This window comes from Ambystoma mexicanum, chromosome 8, assembly GCF_040938575.1.
Source record: "Ambystoma mexicanum isolate Mex_15411 chromosome 8, UKY_AmexF1_1, whole genome shotgun sequence".
Classification (NCBI taxonomy): domain Eukaryota; kingdom Metazoa; phylum Chordata; class Amphibia; order Caudata; family Ambystomatidae; genus Ambystoma; species Ambystoma mexicanum.
The window spans coordinates 1,701,207,114-1,701,226,902 of record NC_090929.1 but is presented as its reverse complement, the minus strand read 5'-3'; the positions used below and the strand labels follow the sequence as shown (position 1 = coordinate 1,701,226,902).

The 19,789-nt window shown below is 49.0% G+C and overlaps 1 protein-coding gene across 1 annotated transcript in view; it reads right to left on the bottom strand.

The window, feature by feature from the left end:
• LOC138473339 (disintegrin and metalloproteinase domain-containing protein 9-like) overlaps positions 1 to 19,789 on the bottom strand; it is a 526,235-nt gene that overhangs the window by 249,915 nt on the left and 256,531 nt on the right. Inside the window, exons 9-10 of the mRNA XM_069612014.1 lie at positions 7,545 to 7,714; positions 2,260 to 2,347 (exon numbers count right to left, since the gene is read on the bottom strand). Of these exons, the coding sequence (XP_069468115.1) occupies positions 2,260 to 2,347; positions 7,545 to 7,714 (258 nt within the window). The remainder of the gene's footprint in view (positions 1 to 2,259; positions 2,348 to 7,544; positions 7,715 to 19,789) is intronic.

Sequence of the window (19,789 nt, the reverse complement as noted above, 5' to 3'; positions counted from 1 at the left end):
ATACCTTCGAGTCGCCGTACTGTATGATGCCAAGATGTCTCGCCTTCTCCAGGATTCTGACCTTGTCCCTGTAGTAGTGCAGCCGAACCAGGACCGAGCGTGGGCCTCTGCCTCCCCCCCCTGCTCGGTGCACCCTGTCAAAGTTGATCGTCCCCACGCCCTCTGTTCCCAGGGCGATCCTCACGATGTCGTGCACTTTGCCTTCGAGTCCTTGTGTGGACTCGCCCTCGGATTCCACCAGGCCAAAGATTCGAAGGTTGTTCCTCCTCTCCCTGTTTTCCATGTCATCAACCTTAAGCCGAAGCTCTTCTTCATGCCTTTCCATGTCTCGGAGTCTCATGTCCATTTGGGTTTCGAGGAGTGTTACTGAGAGTTGATTATTTTCGACACCCTCCACGCGGTCTTCTAGGGTGGTGACTTTGGTGGTGAGGACGGCCAGTTTGTCCCCCATGTCTGTCCTCATCCCTCGTATCTCCTCCAGAATCGTTTGGATGTTGTTCTGGATAGCCCCCAGGTCTGGGGGTGGGGCAGTGGGGCTACCGGTGGCCATGGCACTTTCTTTGGCAACAAACTGGTATTTCTGCAGGTTTTCTTTCCAGTACATGGAAAGTTCGTGCCGGCCACTTATCGGCGGGCGCCACCTTTTCGTCGACTGGGGAGCCGGGAAGGGGTGGTTGAGTTGGCCCTTTGGTGGCGGGTTCACGGCAAGTCAACTGGGGGGTCCCCAAGGTCTTACAACGCTGTCGGTGTGTTCCACGCAGTCCTTGGTGTCCTTGGTGCCCTTATTCCGGCCCTGTCGTTGCTCCACGGGTGAGTGGGTGGCCCTCAACTGATCGAGTTCTGAGGCCGTGGAGGGGGCTAGTGGACTCGGGCCTCCCTGTGACCGGGCGTGTCTCGTTAGGCGTGGGGCCCCCGAGCACCCCGGGCCATCTCGGCGAGTGTTGTGATGGTGGGGGGGCGTGCTCCCGCGTCGGCCCCCTTGCAGTACCGTAGCTCCCAGGTCCGGAGGATGGTCCTCTCCAGGTCGGGCCGGGCCTCGAGTATCAGAAGCGCCGGGCGCGGAGCGCCTGGGCGCAGAGGGCCGCCCCGGCGTGTGCTCCCCGGGGCGGGCGGACGACTTTCTTCAGGTCGGGGCCCTGGGTCAAGCGGTGGGCCGCGGAAGATGTCCAGGGGAGGAAGCGCCGTGGGCCCACCCTCTCTGGCCTATTCGTGGGCGGCGCGGCTCACGCTGCTTCCTGCGTTACTCCGCGCCAGGTCGTGGGGGAGGGGCAGCTGATATCGCCTCGGTCCGTGTAACTCCGCACAGGAGCGCCGGATCGGGACCAGAGTTGGGTCCAGGTGGGGGCTACAGGCTCCAACGTCTTTTGGTGGGGGTCGCGTAGTGCATGGGACCCTCGTTCCGCCGGTAAATCGCAGTTCACCCGGGGCTGGGTACGGAGCTCGACGTTCAGGCGTCCATCCTGCCCGCGCCCCCTGGTGGCCTCCCGATTTGTGTCTTAAGGTCAATTAGAGCCGTTTCAGTGCTGTGTTGTGGTCTGAATCCGGATTGGCGAGATCCTAGTAGTTAGTTAGCCTCCAAGAAGTTTTGGATTTGGAGGTTGGCTACTCTATCGATGATTTTGAGGAGGAATGGGACCGTGGTAATGGGTCTATGGTTGGTGGGGATAGCCAGATCTAGACTCCGTTTCTTAAGGAGTGGTAGCACCCAGGACTCTGAGGTTAATAGGGACAATGCTTAACTTAAAGGAAGCATTAATTCACTGAGAGATAAAAGGTGCTAGGTCTCTAGCTGCATTCTTAATTATTTGTGCAGGGCAGCTATCACCCTGGCAGTTGGACGGTTTCAGAGATAAAATAACCTTTTCTGTTTCCAGTATGGAAATATTAGTGAATCTGAAAGGTTTATCGATACTCTGTATCAGCCGGTGGGGTAGGGAGCATCTCTGTGGAGCGCAGGGATGATTTTTTGTTCGCTATTTTTGTCTGCAGAGTCACTATTTTGTTTGATAAGGACTTTTAGAGATAAGTAATCGGCATAACAGTAATAAAATGCTTTTGGATACAGCAACAGTTATGGAGCTAGTGAGCTGTGTGGAGGTAGACACATACTTTGAGATGGTTAGTGAGGGGTTTAGCGAGGGTTTGAATGCTTTTTGAGGGTAGATGATGGTTAGTGAAGGGTTTAGAGAGGATTCAAATGCTTTTTGAGCGTAGATGTTGCAGTGTGTCGGAGGTACATGTATAGGATGAAGGTCTTACTGCACTGATCGAGCTTGCTTGGGCTCCATTGCAGACTGTGCCAACAAAAGCCATTCCAACCACACTGCCAACATAGGCGCCTCGACCCCTGCAAAATAAAGCACACAAAATGAATGCGGGCACAGATATTCCTCACTCTAGCAAAGAGTCCAGCAAGGAAAGCCTGCCACCATCACCATTGGTAAAGGCATCAAACCCTGCCTGGTTCTCCACACCTAATCCACCCAGGCCACCTCCCCTGCTATCCTTTGCCTATCCTGATTTTCCTATCCTGTTCAGAAAACATGATTACTTTTTCATCACCTCCTCCCTCTGAAATCGGTAAGGGGCTCCAAGACCATGTGGTTAAGGGCAGGACATGGCAGAGTTGCTGGCAGTATCATGATGCAGCTATGGATAGCAGTGGAAGATTAGGGTGGCAAAGGAAGGCTGCACATGGCAGAGAGGTGCTGACATTATCATGATGCGGCTATGGCTAGCAGAGGAAGATTAGGGTGGCAAAGGAAGGCTGCACATGGCAGAGGTGCTGGCAGTATTATGATGCAGCTATGGATAGAGGAAGATTAGGGTGGCAAGGGAAGGCTGCACATGGCAGAGAGGGGCTGGCAGTATTATGATGCGGCTATGGATAGCAGAGGAAGATTAGAGGGGCAAAGGAAGGCTGCACATGGCATAGAGGGGCTGGCAGTATTATGATGCAGCTATGAATAGCAGGGGAAGATTAGGGTGGCAAAGGAAGGCTGCACATGGCATAGAGGTACTGGCAGTATTATGATGCAGCTATGGATAGCAGAGGAAGATTAGGGTGGCAAAGAAAGGCTGCACATGGCAGAGATACTGGCAGTATTATGATGCAGCTATGGATAGAGGAAGATTAGGGTGGCAAGGGAAGGCTGCACATGGCAGAGAGGGGCTGGCAGTATTATGATGCGGCTATGGATGCCAGAGGAAGATTAGGGTGGCAAAGGAAGGCTGCACATGGCAGAGGTGCTGGCAGTATTATGATGCGGCTATGGATAGCAGAGCAAAATTAGGGTGGCAAAGGAAGGCTGCACATGGCAGAGGTGCTGGCAGTATTATGATGCGGCTGTAGATGGAGGAAGATTAGGGTGGCAAAGGAAGGCTGCACATGGCAGAGGTGCTGGCAGTATTATAATGCAGCTATGAATAGCAGAGGAAGATTAGGGTGGCAAAGGAAGGCTGCACATGGCAGAGGGGCTGGCAGTATTATGATGCAGCTATGAATAGCAGAGGAAGATTAGGGTGGCAAAGCAAGGCTGCACATGGCAGAGAGGTGCTGGCAGTATCATGATGCGGCTATGGATAGCAGAGGAAGATTAGGGTGGCAAAGCAAGGCTGCACATGGCAGAGAGGTGCTGACAGTATCATGATGCGGCTATGGCTAGCAGAGGAAGATTAGGGTGGCAAAGAAAGGCTGCACATGGCAGAGGGGCTGGCAGTATTATGATGCAGCTATGGATAGAGGAAGATTAGGGTGGCAAGGGAAGGCTGCACATGGCAGAGAGGGGCTGGCAGTATTATGATGCGGCTATGGATGCCAGAGGAAGATTAGGGTGGCAAAGGAAGGCTGCACATGGCAGAGGTGCTGGCAGTATTATGATGCGGCTATGGATAGCAGAGCAAGATTAGGGTGGCAAAGGAAGGCTGCACATGGCAGAGGTGCTGGCAGTATTATGATGCGGCTGTAGATGGAGGAAGATTAGGGTGGCAAAGGAAGGCTGCACATGGCAGAGGTGCTGGCAGTATTATGATGCAGCTATGAATAGCAGAGGAAGATTAGGGTGGCAAAGGAAGGCTGCACATGGCAGAGGGGCTGGCAGTATTATGATGCAGCTATGAATAGCAGAGGAAGATTAGGGTGCCAAAGGAAGGCTGCACATGGCAGAGAGGTGCTGGCAGTATTATGATGCAGCTATGAATAGCAGAGGAAGATTAGGGTGGCAAAGCAAGGCTGCACATGGCAGAGAGGTGCTGGCAGTATCATGATGCGGCTATGGATAGCAGAGGAAGATTAGGGTGGCAAAGCAAGGCTGCACATGGCAGAGAGGTGCTGGCAGTATTATGATGCGGCTGTAGTTGGAGGAAGATTAGGGTGGCAAAGGAAGGCTGCACATGGCAGAGGTGCTGGCAGTATTATGATGCAGCTATGGATAGCAGAGAAGATTAGGGTGGCAAAGGAAGGCTGCACATGGCAGAGCAATGCTGGCAGTATTATGATGCGGCTGTAGATGGAGGAAGATTAGGGTGGCAAAGGAAGGCTACACATGGCAGAGCAATGCTGGCAGTATTATGATGCGGCTATGGATAGCAGAGGAAGATGAGGGTGGCAAAGGAAGGCTGCACATGGCAGAGCAATGCTGGCAGTATTATGATGCGGCTGTAGATGGAAGATTAGGGTGGCAAAGGAAGGCTACACATGGCAGAGGTGCTGGCAGTATCATGATGCGGCTATGGATAGCAGAGGAAGATGAGGGTGGCAAAGGAAGGCTGCACATGGCAGAGTGGTGCTGGCAGTATTATGATGTGGCTATGGATAGCAGAGGAAGATTAGGGTGGCAAAGGAAGGCTGCACATGGCAGAGCAATGCTGGCAGTATTATGATGCGGCTGTAGATGGAGGAAGATTAGGGTGGCAAAGGAAGGCTACACATGGCAGAGGTGCTGGCAGTATTATGATGCGGCTGTAGATAGCAGAGGAAGATTAGAGGGGCAAAGGAAGGCTGCACATGGCATAGAGGGGCTGGCAGTATTATGATGCAGCTATGAATAGCAGGGGAAGTTTAGGGTGGCAAAGGAAGGCTGCACATGGCATAGAGGTACTGGCAGTATTATGATGCGGCTATGGATAGCAGAGGAAGATTCGGGTGGCAAAGGAAGGCTGCACATGGCAGAGATACTGGCAGTATTATGATGCGGCTATTGGCAGAGAACGATTAGGGTGGCAAAGGAAGGCTGCACATGGCAGAGAGGGGCTGACAGTATCATGATGTGGCTATGGCTAGCAGAGGAAGATTAGGGTGGCAAAGGAAGGCTGCACATGGCAGAGAGGGGCTGGCAGTATTATGATGCGGCTATGAATAGCAGAGGAAGATTAGGGTGGCAAAGGAAGGCTGCACATGGCATAGCAGTGCTGGCAGTATTATGATGCGGCTATGGACAGCAGAGGAAGATTAGGGTGGCAAAGGAAGGCTGCACATGGCAGAGAGGGGCTGGCAGTATTATGATGCGGCTATGAATAGCAGAGGAAGATTAGGGTGGCAAAGGAAGGCTGCACATGGCATAGCAGTGCTGGCAGTATTATGATGCAGCTATGGATAGCAGAGGAAGATTAGGGTGGCAAAGCAAGGCTGCACATGGCAGAGTGGGGCTGGCAGTATTATGATGCGGCTATGGCTCGCAGAGGAAGATTAGGGTGGCAAAGCAAGGCAAGGCTGCACATGGCAGAGAGGTGCTGGCAGTATTATGATGCGGCTATGGATAGCAGAGGAAGATGAGGGTGGCAAAGGATGGCTGCACATGGCAGGGAGGTATGGGCCTCATTACACGGTAGGCGGTACACGGTAGGCGGTAAACCATGGTGCTATTGGCACCATGGGTGCCACCGGTACCATACCGGTACCACCATGGAGAAAAGAGGAATTACCACCCCATTCCAAGGTTGGCGGGGCGGTAATTCCCCCCTTTCTCCATGGCCCTTCCCCATTCCCATGTTTGCCCCATAGGGCTCAATGGGAATGGGGAAGAGGCTAATTACGGTACCGCAAATTGCAGTACCGTAATTAGCAACAAGGTCCCTTTGCGGGTCCCAACTTGAACAGCTGGTCTACACCGCAACGGGACCTCTTAGTAAGGTGGTCAGGGTTTACCGGTACCGGTAAGGGCACCGGTAAACCCTTACCGCCTACCGTGTAACGAGGCCCTATGTGTGCGCAAGTATGGTCCCAATACATCACAAGGCTGATACGGATTGCAACAATGAAAAAGCCAGTGCGAATGGATAGGGCTAAAATGGTGAACTTTGTTTTAGCAATGAACGAACAGTTCCTGGTTGCGCAAACACACAGTGCAACCACACTCTTGTGATCCCTGGTATGACGAAAGGTACAGCAGCAGTGATGGATTAATACTGGGTTTGTGGCTGAAAAACCTACTTGCAACTCCCACCATCTTGGAGGGGCAGGTGTTCACTGGACACCCTGCACTCAGTGCTACTAGTAATCCTGGATGAACGGAGGATCCAGTTGCACGTTGCAAGACAGACTCATGGCTTTTAATTCTCGAGAGGGGTGCATTTACTCTGGTTTATGGTGATTATGGGTCCCCTGTATTTAAGGGGCGCCCCTGTAAATTGGGGTTCGTTTTCACTCATCTCAGTAAAGATGAGTAGATCACATTACTGGCCATAAAAGGGAATGAAAATCCCTACTGGAGTACTCATACTCGACGCAGTGGGAGAGAGAAAAATATCACACGAGTAACCAGAACAGGCAATGGAGATTAGTATTGGAATGTTCATACTAGTATCAGTCCAGGAAGAAGAAGAGAGGCAAAGAATAAGAGAAAAAGCTGAAGAAAAGGCTGGCACAAAGTATAGACACAAAGGGAGATCTCAGAACTATGAACTGCGCACAGAAAGAGCGAGTGCGAACAGAGAGACTTGCAAATGTTTGAAAAGCCTGCTAGGGGAAAAGAGAAAGACTATTCTTCATAAAGAAAGTGAAAAGGAAAACGAGAGAAGAACGGAAATCTCTAACCAAAGTGGAAAGTGAGGAAACCCCAGAAAGTGGGCGCATGAACTTAGTGAATTGATAAAAGCAGTCACCAGAGACCACTGGAAGAGAACTTATGAAAGAGGCGAATACATTAGGAGAAGGGAGTCATTCTACTGTTCTTAGTTAACAGATTAGTGGTAGGATCAGAGAAGGTTAGTTTGGACGGTGGACAGATTGTTTTTAAGACATTCACGGACAACTGACGAGCACCTTAGCGAGGTTAGGTAGGGACGTCTTATAGCATAGGGAAAGATAGCCCGCCACCTTTTCATTTAATAAATAGACCTGTGAAATGGACCCGCAGAGGCCATGTCGTCCTTCTGACCCAGAAGGAGCATCTTTATATGTCACTGTGCCCCCCCTGAACATGGCCCACTTCCCCTCACTTTCCTCCCTCTCAGTCTGCCGCTTCTCAGGGCAAGGTCCGGTCCTCCACATCTGTAGCCAGCACAGTCACTGGGACATCATCACATGCGTTATCCTGGGAACTTACACAAGGAGATGGCTGATGTCGCTCCTTTTCAGTCCTGCCGCTGTCCGCCTCCAGGTGGTGAACCTCCCCAGGACATCACCAGCTGTTCCATCGTCTACATCAAAAGGGTTATTGTCCATCCAGATGTTCAGCTCAATGAGCACGATTTGTATGTTTAATGGATAATACATCTGTAATGTAAACACAACAACAGTGTTGAGGGACCAAGCAGTGGGGACAAGTGTCATGGATTCCAGAAACACCCCTGTGAGGTTGCAGTCCAACACTGCCTGGGCTCAAGAAACTGTACCTACGAATGGTAGCTTTTCAGCCCTTTCTGCCCCGTGGAACCGTTCTGCCAAGTCCCTACTTACAGGTTGGTGAGCCGGTGAGCAAGTGAGTGAGTTACCGGATAGGTAGGTGTGTGTAACTAACAGCAATTCCCCGTAATGTAGCCCCTACTTTTCTGTCCTCAGTCTGTCCAAGTAGGTATGCCTTCCATACCCCAGGCCAGGGATAAGCCACTCCATTCCCCCTATGCCAGCCACATAGGAAGGGGTGCTCCACCATCTGCAATTGTAACAAGAGGCGAAGAATGCCTCGTGTACTTACCTTCTTTCACAAGATCTGCTGACGCAGACATCAAGGTGCAATCTGCAGGGATCCCAATGGCGAACCCTTCTTATTTATAAAATAAAAACTCAATAGTATAACACTATAACATGACCCTCTCTAACCCCTCCTCATCTACTCCCCAGGCAGGATGTCCCTCCCTTAGTCCTTAGTGGGGTCACAGCTAGGCCCAGGGGTGAAACTGATAAAACAGACCTATACTTTCTACCTGTCACCACTCACTGTGGGTGAAAGCCAAGAGATGGCACCGAGTGGGTAGTTGTGTCCCCTAGTCGGCCTTTGACAGGCTGCCACTTCGCTTACCTGCCCCACACAAGGGTACCTCCTTACACCCCCCTCATCTAGCACAGCATCTATATAACCCATACCACCATCTCTATACATCTATATAACCCACACCACCATCTCCATGCATCATTAACTCACACCACCATCTCTATGCATCTATATAACCCATACCACCATCTCCATGCATCATTAACCCCACACCACCATCTCTATGCATCTATATAAACTATACCATCATCTCTATGCATCCTTAACCCACACCACCATTTCCATGCATCATTAACCCATACCAGCATCTCTATGCATCTATATAACCCATACCACCACCTCTATGCATCAGTAACCCACACCACCATCTCCATGCATCATTAACCCACACCACCATCTCTATGCATCTATATAACCCATACCACCATCTCCATGCATCATTAACCAACATCACCATCTCCATGCATCATTTACCCCACACCACCATCTCTATGCATCTATATAACCTATACCATCATCTCCATGCATCATTAACCCACACCACCATTTCCATACATCATTAACCCATACCACCATCTCTATGCATCTATATAACCCATACCACCACCTCTATGCATCATTAACCCATACCACCATCTCTATGCATCTATATAACCCACACCACCATCTCCATGCATCATTAACCCACACCACCATCTCCATGCATCATTAACCCACACCACCATCTCCATGCATCTATATAACTGTCAGGATTCGCCCCTGGAAGATATGTATTTCTTGCCGACTGTAGCCGGCTCAACCCTCGAGTCGGTGTAGTCCTCACCCAAGATGGAGGCTCACACTTTAAATCTAGGTCACGCCCACAGCCCAGCGCGTTGTATCTGTTTTCCAATGCTTCCAACGCTGCTGTGCCTCGGCTCAGTGAATTACTCCACAGATTTTTGTTTACCTTCCTGCCCGTTTGTTCCGTTGCCTTTTGCATCTCTACCCTCAGTATTGACCGTGTTCCTTCTTTTCTACTTTCCTTCTGAACTTTCGCTTCCTAGTCCCCTCCTTTTTCTATCTATACTTATTCCGTTTCCAACCGCTTATGGTACTATACTACTTCCTTTCTGTCTCTTCTTACGCCTTCTTCTGTCTTGCTTATTTCCGAGCTGCACCCAGGGCATTTCTAAGGCTTACCCGGCTTCCTGTAAATTGTTTGTTTCCTTTTGCGGTCGCGGAGCCGTGGTCACTTACTGCGCGTTAGCGGTTCAGCTTCCGACACAACCGGTGATATTTATTCTTGGGTAGGTAGCTTTCCTAGACACTGCCTCTCCATTTATTACTTCCCTTCCGTTCCGAGATTCCACACGTACCTTCCGTGCTTCTTTATCTCCCTCTTCCCTGAAGGTGCTTACTGTACGTTTCATTTCTCTTCCCCATCTTCTTCCTTTTTTCGCGCTCTGTTGAGCTCGTTGTCTAATCCCTTGGCATCTACTGCTATACCAGCAGAGGAAACTTTGATTGCTGAATTAAGTACAGAATTAAAGAAGTCAATCTACATCTTCCTGTCTTCACCATCCAAGAACTGTTCTATTGGACAACCAGGGTTTTTTCTGCCAAGGCTTTTTCCCTGGGATTTCGGGTTTGGCTCCTTGGGGTCCCCCTTAGGCAGTTTTTCTTTCCCGTCAAGGTGGCCTCTGGGGCAGCCAGACCCTACTTACGCGAAAAGAAGAAGAAACCAATCAAAGAAAAGCCGACAACTGACCACAAGAAGGCAAAGAAGAAGCCCGCTGCAAGTTCTTCCAAGGATATATCATCTGAAGGCTCAGGTGAGGAGGAGGTTGGGGAGGAAAGTGCCTTATCTGACAATAACCCACACCACCATCTCCATGCATCATTAACCCACATCACCATCTTTATGCATCATTAACCCATACCACCATCTCTTTGCATCTATATAACCCCACACCACCATCTCCATGCATCAGTAACCCACACCACCATTTCTATGCATCATTAACCCACACCACCATCTCTATGCATCTATATAACCCACACCACCATCTATATGCATCTATATAACCCACACCACCATCTCCATTCATCATTAACCTCACACCACGATTTCTATGCATCTATATAACCCATACCACCATCTCTATGCATCTATAGAACCCATACCACCATCTCCATGCATCATTAACCCACACCACCATCTCCATGCATCTATGTAACCCATACCACCATCTCTATGCATCTATAGAACCCATACCACCATCTCCATGCATCATTAACCCACACCACCATCTCCATGCATCTATATAACCCATACCACCATCTCTATGCATCTATAGAACCCATACCACCATCTCCATGCATCATTAACCCACACCACCATCTCTATGCATCATTAACCCACACCACCATCTCCATGCATCATTAACCCACACCACCATCTCTATGCCTCTATATAACCCATACCACCATCTCTATGCATCTATATAACCCATACCACCATCTCTATGCATCTATATAACTCATACCACCATCTCTATGCATCTATAGAACCCATACCACCATCTCTATGCATCTATAGAACCCATACCACCATCTCCATGCATCATTAACCCACACCACCATCTCCATGCATCATTAACCCACACCACCATCTCCATGCATCTATATAACCCATACCACCATCTCTATGCATCTATAGAATCCATACCACCATCTCCATGCATCATTAACCCACACCACCATCTCCATGCATCAGTAACCCACACCACCATCTCCATGCATCTATATAACCCTTACCACCATCTCCATGCATCTATAGAACCCATACCACCATCTCCATGCATTAACCCACACCACCATCTCCATGCATCATTAACCCACACCACCATCTCCATGCTTCATTAACCCACACCACCATCTCCATGCATCATTAACCCACACCACCATCTCCATGCATCTATCTAACCCATGCCACCATCGCTATGCATCTATAGAACCCATACCACCATCTCCATGCATCATTAACCCACACCACCATCTCCATGCATCATTAACCCATACCACCATCTCTATGCATCTATAGAACCCATACAACCATCTCCATGCATCATTAACCCACACCACCATCTCCATGCATCTATATAACCCATACCACCATCTTTATGCATCTATAGAACCCATACCACCATCTCCATGCATCATTAACCCACACCACCATCTCCATGCATCATTAACCCACACCACCATCTCCATGCATCTATGTAACCCATACCACCATCTCTATGCATCTATAGAACCCATACCACCATCTCCATGCATCATTAACCCATACCACCATCTCCATGCATCTATATAACCCACACCACCATCTCCATGCATCTATATAACCCATACCACCATCTTTATGCATCTATAGAACCCATACCACCATCTCCATGCATCATTAACCCACACCACCATCTCCATGCATCTATGTAACCCATACCACCATCTCTATGCATCTATAGAACCCATACCACCATCTCCATGCATCATTAACCCATACCACCATCTCCATGCATCTATATAACCCACACCACCATCTCCATGCATCTATATAACCCATACCGCCATCTCCATGCATCATTAACCCACACCACCATCTCCATGCATCATTAACCCACACCACCATCTCCATGCATCATTAACCCATACCGCCATCTGTATGCATCAATAACTATGCACATAAATTCAACAGACACACATGACTCAAAACATTAAATGCACATTTAAATAAATTATGCACTCTAAGCAACCAGTACTACATTAGTTACAGGGGTGTGACTGCTGTGGCCAGCTACACCCTAGGGCCCATAACAGCACCTTAAGTCGGTTCCATGAAATAATGTCCCCGCAAAAATGTCTCCTGACAAAAATGTTGTCTTTTTTGGTGAGACGTTATTACATTGAACATGTTTTTTTTTTAATTTCTTTTACAAGGGGAGCAGGCGCCATCCCTGCAACCCGTCCCCATACATAATGTCACCATATATAATGTTGCCAATGGCTTTTCCCAGCGACATTATGTATGGGGACATTATTACCGGATACCCTTAAGTCTTGGTGTGATGGGGGCGGGACCTGCCCCCAGTCACTGCTGCTTTTAGAGGGTGCCCCGTTCACCATGTGGCGCACTGCCTCGCCGCTGTGTGGCCTTTGACCCGCAAAGATCTTCTGTAAACCAGGTCCTGTGCCCTGTGAGACTGCCATCATCACTGCTGCACCTGTGGCACCAGTGATCTTCCTCAACAGCCCTGTATCCAAGGGGCTGCTGGACTGGGAACACTAGATCCATGACACTCGGCTCATCCTCTGAATTCCCCATCCCGATGCCACACCTGTGGTGCATTGCATCTTCTGGCGGCGTCCCTGTTGCGAAGGTGGGACCACCATCATTCACCACCATGGTGCAGCAGGTGCCTTGCCAGCCCTTTCTCCTCTCTTCTCTGCGACGGCGTGGGCCTGCACATGTCGGAGCTATAGCCAGTGTGCGGAGCTCCGTTCTTCACGTGGGTCAGGAGGACCGCGTTCCAGGACCTTTCTTCACCTGGACCACCAGGACTATGCAGCCCAGGGATTTTCTTCACTGCTCCGCCCGACACGCAAAGGCAGATGCCAGCTGCTCCATCTTCATCTCCCGGGCTGTTCAGGCAGATGCGGTCCAGGAGGCCTCATCTTCCGGACTATCCAGTCTGGTCCCGAGGTGGGCCACAAGAGGACACAGCCGAGAAGCTGTTACGCTCACCTGGTATCCACCGGGGTGCCACACGATACTGGATGGAGGTCTAAGCACTATCCTGGACCCCTCTCTGCTTGGTTATGTGCCAGACGTTGGGTAGCGCCCATAACAGGAGAATGGAGGGTTAAGATACTGGTTCTGTGATGGGTGGACTCCCACCTCCCTCTGGTCCAAATCCCCTCCCTTGGGATTATTGCTCACCTTAGGTTTTTGTGCATTGAACTCTCCGTCCTGCATCTCTGTGCAGGGGTGCGTGGTTGGTGCGGGAGTTCCGTGGACCTAGTTGCTTCACTGGTCCATGTGCCCTTATGTTGAGTCCAGACCGGCTGTGACTCCGACTCTGCATGCTGTCTTCCAGGTGAGTTATGTCTTTTCCGTCTTTATCCTGTCTCTTACTTTCCCTCCATTTTCTCTGTCTTCTCGGCGTCTTGCTCCACTACGCTGTTCCCTAACAATGTCTCTTTGTTTTCACAGGCATGGTTGCGATCTCCAAGCTGTTGCGCTGATGGCAAAGACCACAGTGAGTTATTGATGCGCGGAGTGCTGCACTGTTTATTGGTGTTAATTGCTAACCTGTGTTCTCTTCTCTTCTTTGTACAGGTTGCAGTGATATTTCGGAGTGATGAGTGATCGAAGCACTGCTTGCCCAGGTAAGTGCTTTGTTATTGCAGACCTTGTTCCTTCTCCCTTGCAGGTTGCAGCAAAACCCGGAGATGAGCGAGGTAAGAAAAGCGCAGGGTGCTGCCAGGACTCGCTGCTTGCCCAGGTAAGAATTGTTATTAATGCTGTCCTTGTTTCTTTACCTTTGCAGGTTGCGGCAAACTGCGGAGATGGGCGAGGTAAGCGAAGCGCAGGATGGATTCAAGGCCGGTTACTTCACAGGTAGGTGTTCTTGCTCGCTAATGCTGTTCTTGTTCTTCCAGGTTATTAATGGAATCTGGATCTAGGGCTTCAGGATCGGGCCACCGGAGAAGCAGATGATCAGGAGCTGGACACAGTGAGTGTTACGCTGCAGGAATGCAGAATAACGCAAACCGTGTTCTGCTGTTTGGGTGTGGTTTAAATTGCCCAGGTAAAGTAGTTCCAGGCCAAGTAGTTCTAGGCTCAGCCACACCCAAAACCCTAGACCGCATGGCTTGGTTCTAAAGAACTGAGCTGTGTAATAGGCCTCCATGTTGGATTAAGGTCCAAAACTGGTATTGCTTTATTCCTGATAATGAGCCTGGCACCAAAGGCGCCAGGACTGACTCCATGTATGTATCTGATGGAGTTTTAATGCCCTTGGGGCCGGTGTGAAGGGCTTTAGCCCCACTGCTGCCAGGGGGCTGTTGTACCTGAGGGGGCCAGGGGCATGGATCGTGACAGATGCCCGGTTTGGGCTGGGTGGCTCTCATCTTCACCCAGACCACCCCATTCACATGCTGTAGGTCTTTAATGTGGGACCCACCCGGTATGGCCCCCGGACAGGCTGCCAGCTCCCCACGGCTCAGTGAATGCCCAGGTTGCTCAAGGTATGCAAGTTCAGAACCCCGGTAGATGCCTGGCGAACCCGCACATGCAGCCTAGTTCTGAATGGATTTTCAACCGCTCAAGGTCACAGCACCCCAAGAGAACCACCAGCAACAGCCTCCTCCTCTTCCTCTGCTCTTCACCATGTTCTTTTGTTTTTTCCTTTAACAGTCATTGAACAGAATGACCTCTCTCCCCTGCCCAGCCCCCTCCTGGGCAGGCTAGCTCTGTCCCTTGTTTCTTTTCCTTTCTTTCTTTTCTCTACATTGCATCCAACCGCATGGTGGGCCGCACGATACAGTCCATAGAGGGAAATGACATAATACTACATTAAATATTTTCCTCTGCACACTGGTATCTGTCTTTTTTTCTTGATTTTCCTCGTGGGACGAGCCTACAGCCATAACCAGCAGGCTCCACTTTAGGCCGCAGATCCCCATGAGGTCGATTCAGCAGTGTCCCAGGCCGGGATAGCGAGGTCTCATTGAGGGCGATTCAGCAGTGTCCCAGGCTGGGATAGCGAGGTCCCATTGAGGGCGATTCAACAGTGTCCTAGGCCGGGATAGCGAGGTCCCATTGAGGGCAATTCAGCAGTGTCCCAGGCTGGGATAGTGAGGTCTCATTGAGGGCGGTTCAGCAACATCCGAGGGCGGGATAGCGAGGTCTCATTGCAGGAGATTTGGTCAAAGCCAAATCCATTGAATTTCGTTTTCAGCCGAACCTGGCTCCAAATACATGTGGGGGGTGGGTAAGGGTAACAATGAAGGTGTGGGGGCAACGAGGGGTCTCCCCCGCATATATTTGTGGCAAAATGGCATAAAAGAAAAACAAAGTGAGGGAATTGGCTCCAACTGAATCTCCTCGATGAAATCACATAGAACAGCCAGGTCCCCCATAACGGAGGACAAAGATGGCAGACCCAGTCCTAGCCAAACGACTTCCACCAGCGTGGACGGTGAAAGACCCAACATTCTATGCCAGATCAAACCTTCTAATTGATTCAACCATTTATCGTGTACTTCACTCCCAGCCTCGCAAGCCTACATTATCATTGTCACATGTTTCTGCTTGTAGGTCTGTATTATCCACAACAGGCTATATACCCAGCAGACGCAGTGGCAAAGGCCTTAACTATGGCCATCACGAACAAGGCCTTTTCTCTTCTCCTCTCCTTAAGTTCCATGCCTCTCTGACTGGCCATGACCGCCACACCCAAATACACACAATTGGTTGCTCTCTCAATATTCCCCTGGCTACTACATATAATCTTCCTAGAACCTCTTTTCAGACCAATATACATAAACCTGGCCCTACTCATGTTGACGATCAGGTCATTATATCTTGCATAATTCAATACCACCTCAATACTTCCTTTGAGTCCTACCAGCGGGTGATCAGCAATGACCAGGTCATTGGCGTATGCTAGCCTGGGGATATGCACCTTCCCCAATCTCAGAGGGCAATTATTAATCATGTTAAGGGCCCTTCCAGATCTGCAAAATAGACATTATACAACATGGGCGCCAAAACACAGCCCTGCTTAAACCCTTTCTTTAGTACAATTCTCTCCGTCAAGTCACCCATGCAGTTTATTCTCACCCTGGCCATAGTTTCCATGTGAAGTTTGTTTTGTTTGTTTATTAACGCGCACCAGACCCAAGGGTATCAGGGCGCAAAGGACAGACATTTTCAGCTTGCATAGTTACAGGTGAAATACAAAGTTACATAGTTACAGTTATAGTTGGGATACAAAAATATGGTGTCGTTTTTACAGGGTTACACAGATATAATACAAAAAGTACAATGTAGTTTACAGTAGTGGTATTCATACGCCAGTGATACAGTGTGTAAAATACCAAGTGCCGGTCGGGGAGATGTAGGAGATGGGAGTCTGGGTTTAAAGATCATTAGCTTTAAGCCAGTTGATGATATTTAGTCTAAAGTGAGGGTATGTTTGTTCCGCCCTAATAGTGGGGGGGGGGGAATTCCACAGTTGGGCGGCTTTGACAGGGAAGCTTTTGCCACCGATTGTCATCCGTTTGAAGGCAGGGATTGTTAGGCAGTTGGTGTAGGACACTCTGGTAGGTTGGATTGGAAGTCTTCTGTTGAACCTTTAGTTCAGAAGTAACTTAACTGTATGCAACAGTTCCTTTGGACCCTTCAGCCTGTCCCTCTTTGCCCGCAGCTTTCCTCTATTAAGCATGCCTAAAGCCGAGGCGAAGTCTATGAACACTACATAGATTGGTATACCATCTTTCTCTCTAGCTTGGCTGATCAAAGTATTGACTGGGAGACACTCAGGGCCTCCACTTGTTCTACACAGCACCCAACATCTCAAAGAGCTAAAGTCGAAAACACTTTACTGGAGACATCCAAAGCGATAATCCATCATTTCCAGGGTCTTATCTGTTACCAATTTTAAAGACAGGGACATGGTGGGGCATCTTCCATGAATCTGGGATCTTACCCATTACACCAATGGCTTTGAATTGTCCCAACAAGATCTAGCTCCAGCCCCCAGTTTGTTCTTCATTGCAATGTTTGCCATACCATCAGGGCCGGGCCCCTGGAATATTTAAATTTGTGTTGTACTACAGCTTATATCCACTACTCCACTAGTACCAATTTCTTCTTTGATTCCACCAAATTATTCTGTTACATACTTCACGCAAACACTGTCTGTTATATTTATTAAGGGGTTGCTCTCCACCTTCTTACATCCTCTGAATAACCCCCATCATTTCTCAGAGTCCCCCTCTAAGTATAGCATACATGAGATGCCATTTAATCTTCTTTTGGAACCTTCTATATCCTTTAACCCAGTTCGTAGATTCATTGCTCTGCCTCCTCACAAAGGGGGGCGACACTGGAGCGTTGGCAGCGGACATTCTACATATCGCTTGCCTCGACTCTCGCTTGCTACCAGCTATTACTTTATCATACCCCCTCTATGTGGCTTCCTGTAAAACCCACCTTATAATTGCCAATAGACATGAATTTCTCAGTCAAAGTTTTAACCCACCTCGCTATTTCCTCATGGGTAACACACGTCGCCTCTATAGCTTCTATGTTGCGATCCGTCCAACCTCAGATACTTCCACTTCACCCAACATCCTACTATTTAACACCAGAAGCCTCTGGGCTTGTGTTGCACTCTACAAGTTTCATTAAGATAAGAGGACACCTTATTGCACCCGAGTTTCACCTTTAGCGAGAGTATAGCAGTACCCAGTGATCATGTAGCCAGTGAAATGACATTTCCCTAAAAATGCACCCGCCATAAAATCAAAGACTTTCCCTAAATATTCTAGGAATGGCAGTAATAATATATAATTGTACCCCTCCTAGAATAGTTAAGGAAAGAATTTTAGGGGTCGTTAAAAAAAAAGTTTACCAGCAACATTATCACATGTAACCTGCTTAGCATGGTAGCATGGGCACTACTAAAGGAATTGAAGTCTACTTTTAGAGTCTCATCATTGTTCAATCTTCTTCTCTCATATAGAAATAATCGATGATGGAAGATGAGTTAGCACTCCCCCGCCCCTCCAAGTCACAGACGCTGGTATATCACCCTTCGTACTTCCATTTAACATTGATAGCTCTATATCGTCAAAGAATTCAACCCACCTCATCGCCGTATCTCTAGAATTACTCTACTGCTTGGTTTTGATATCACCAGGTCCCTGCTTTATCCTTCACTCCTGATATTTTCAACAATGGGAATTAAAGTCGCCCCCAATTATAAAAAATGTCTAACATTTTGCACCAGTATTGGGACAATGACATCATATCAGTACAAGTGTATCCGTTCAGTAATGGCACCCCCCGGAGGGTCATAAATGTTGACAGTTAATATTGTAGTTCCTGCATCAATTTCAGAGTGCACTATCAGCACATTTCCGTCCCCCGTACCCAAGATAATCTCTTCTGAACTTTACACATTACGGCATGGTGTGAGAATACCTCCCCTTAGCCGACCCACAACGCCTTCACTTGCAACTCTATGAAAAGCCACTAAACTGTCTTATGACGGCAGGCAATTCACCACCACTGTGCAGCTCTGCTACAGTTTCAATAGCTACAGAGCTACCATATTTCTCTTTCAAACACTGTCGTGACCACCCTTCAGATTCACCTTTTCCCAACCCTCTTTTCTAGGTACTCCAGATTCACTGTGTGGTTCTGCACTTCACCAGGAATCTGTGTAGCCAGCTTTAGCAAGATGTAACGAGTTATGCCCCGGGATCACCTTCTAAATCCATCGTAGAGATGTTTACATCCTTCTCTCCTGCTTGGAAAAGCTCCCACGAGGCACTCAAATTATCATTAATATTAAAGGTCCTGGCCAGGAGGAAAAGGGCCATAGAAGATGAGTCACAGAACACATGGGTTAGAGCTTCCAAGGACAACAATGCAAAACTCTTCTGGGAAACCACGAACCACGGCCCGTTCTATACACTTAACCACAAGGTCCTGTCTCCAATGCATCGGATAAGGCTTGGCGTGACCATTTTTCTCCCCTCTATAGCGTACGACCTGGGGAAGCGTATTGTAGCCCTGCAACCCTGGGCGATATGAGGCTAGTATGTAAGGGTTGTATTTTCTGTAGATAAAACAATCAAAGCCACTGATTGTCATCATTGTAATCGGGCACCTGAGCCAGACAATGTTCCAGCCAATCTGTTTGTCATAGCTCTGGATTTGTGGGCCCTGGTACTGATCCAGGGTTTTAATGTCATCTGTGCTGGGGGTGCGGTACCCCCACCCTGGTTTTGCACCATCATCCAGCCAATATATAAAAAAGGGTCTACGGGAAGCTCTTGCCTCATTTAGGCCTATATGGTTACTGGATTCTCTTTTTCGGTCGTGCAATTCTTGCTAGGCTAGAGGAGTGGGTTGTGGGTAGTGGGGTTCTCACATTGGTGCAGTTGGGATTCCGGCCTGGTCTGGGTATGGCCAAGTAGTCCATTCATCTTCACATGGTGATTGGCTCCTCCTTAACGTAGATAGAATGAGCAATCTATTTGACATTCATGGATCTGAGCACGGCTTTTGACAAGGTTAA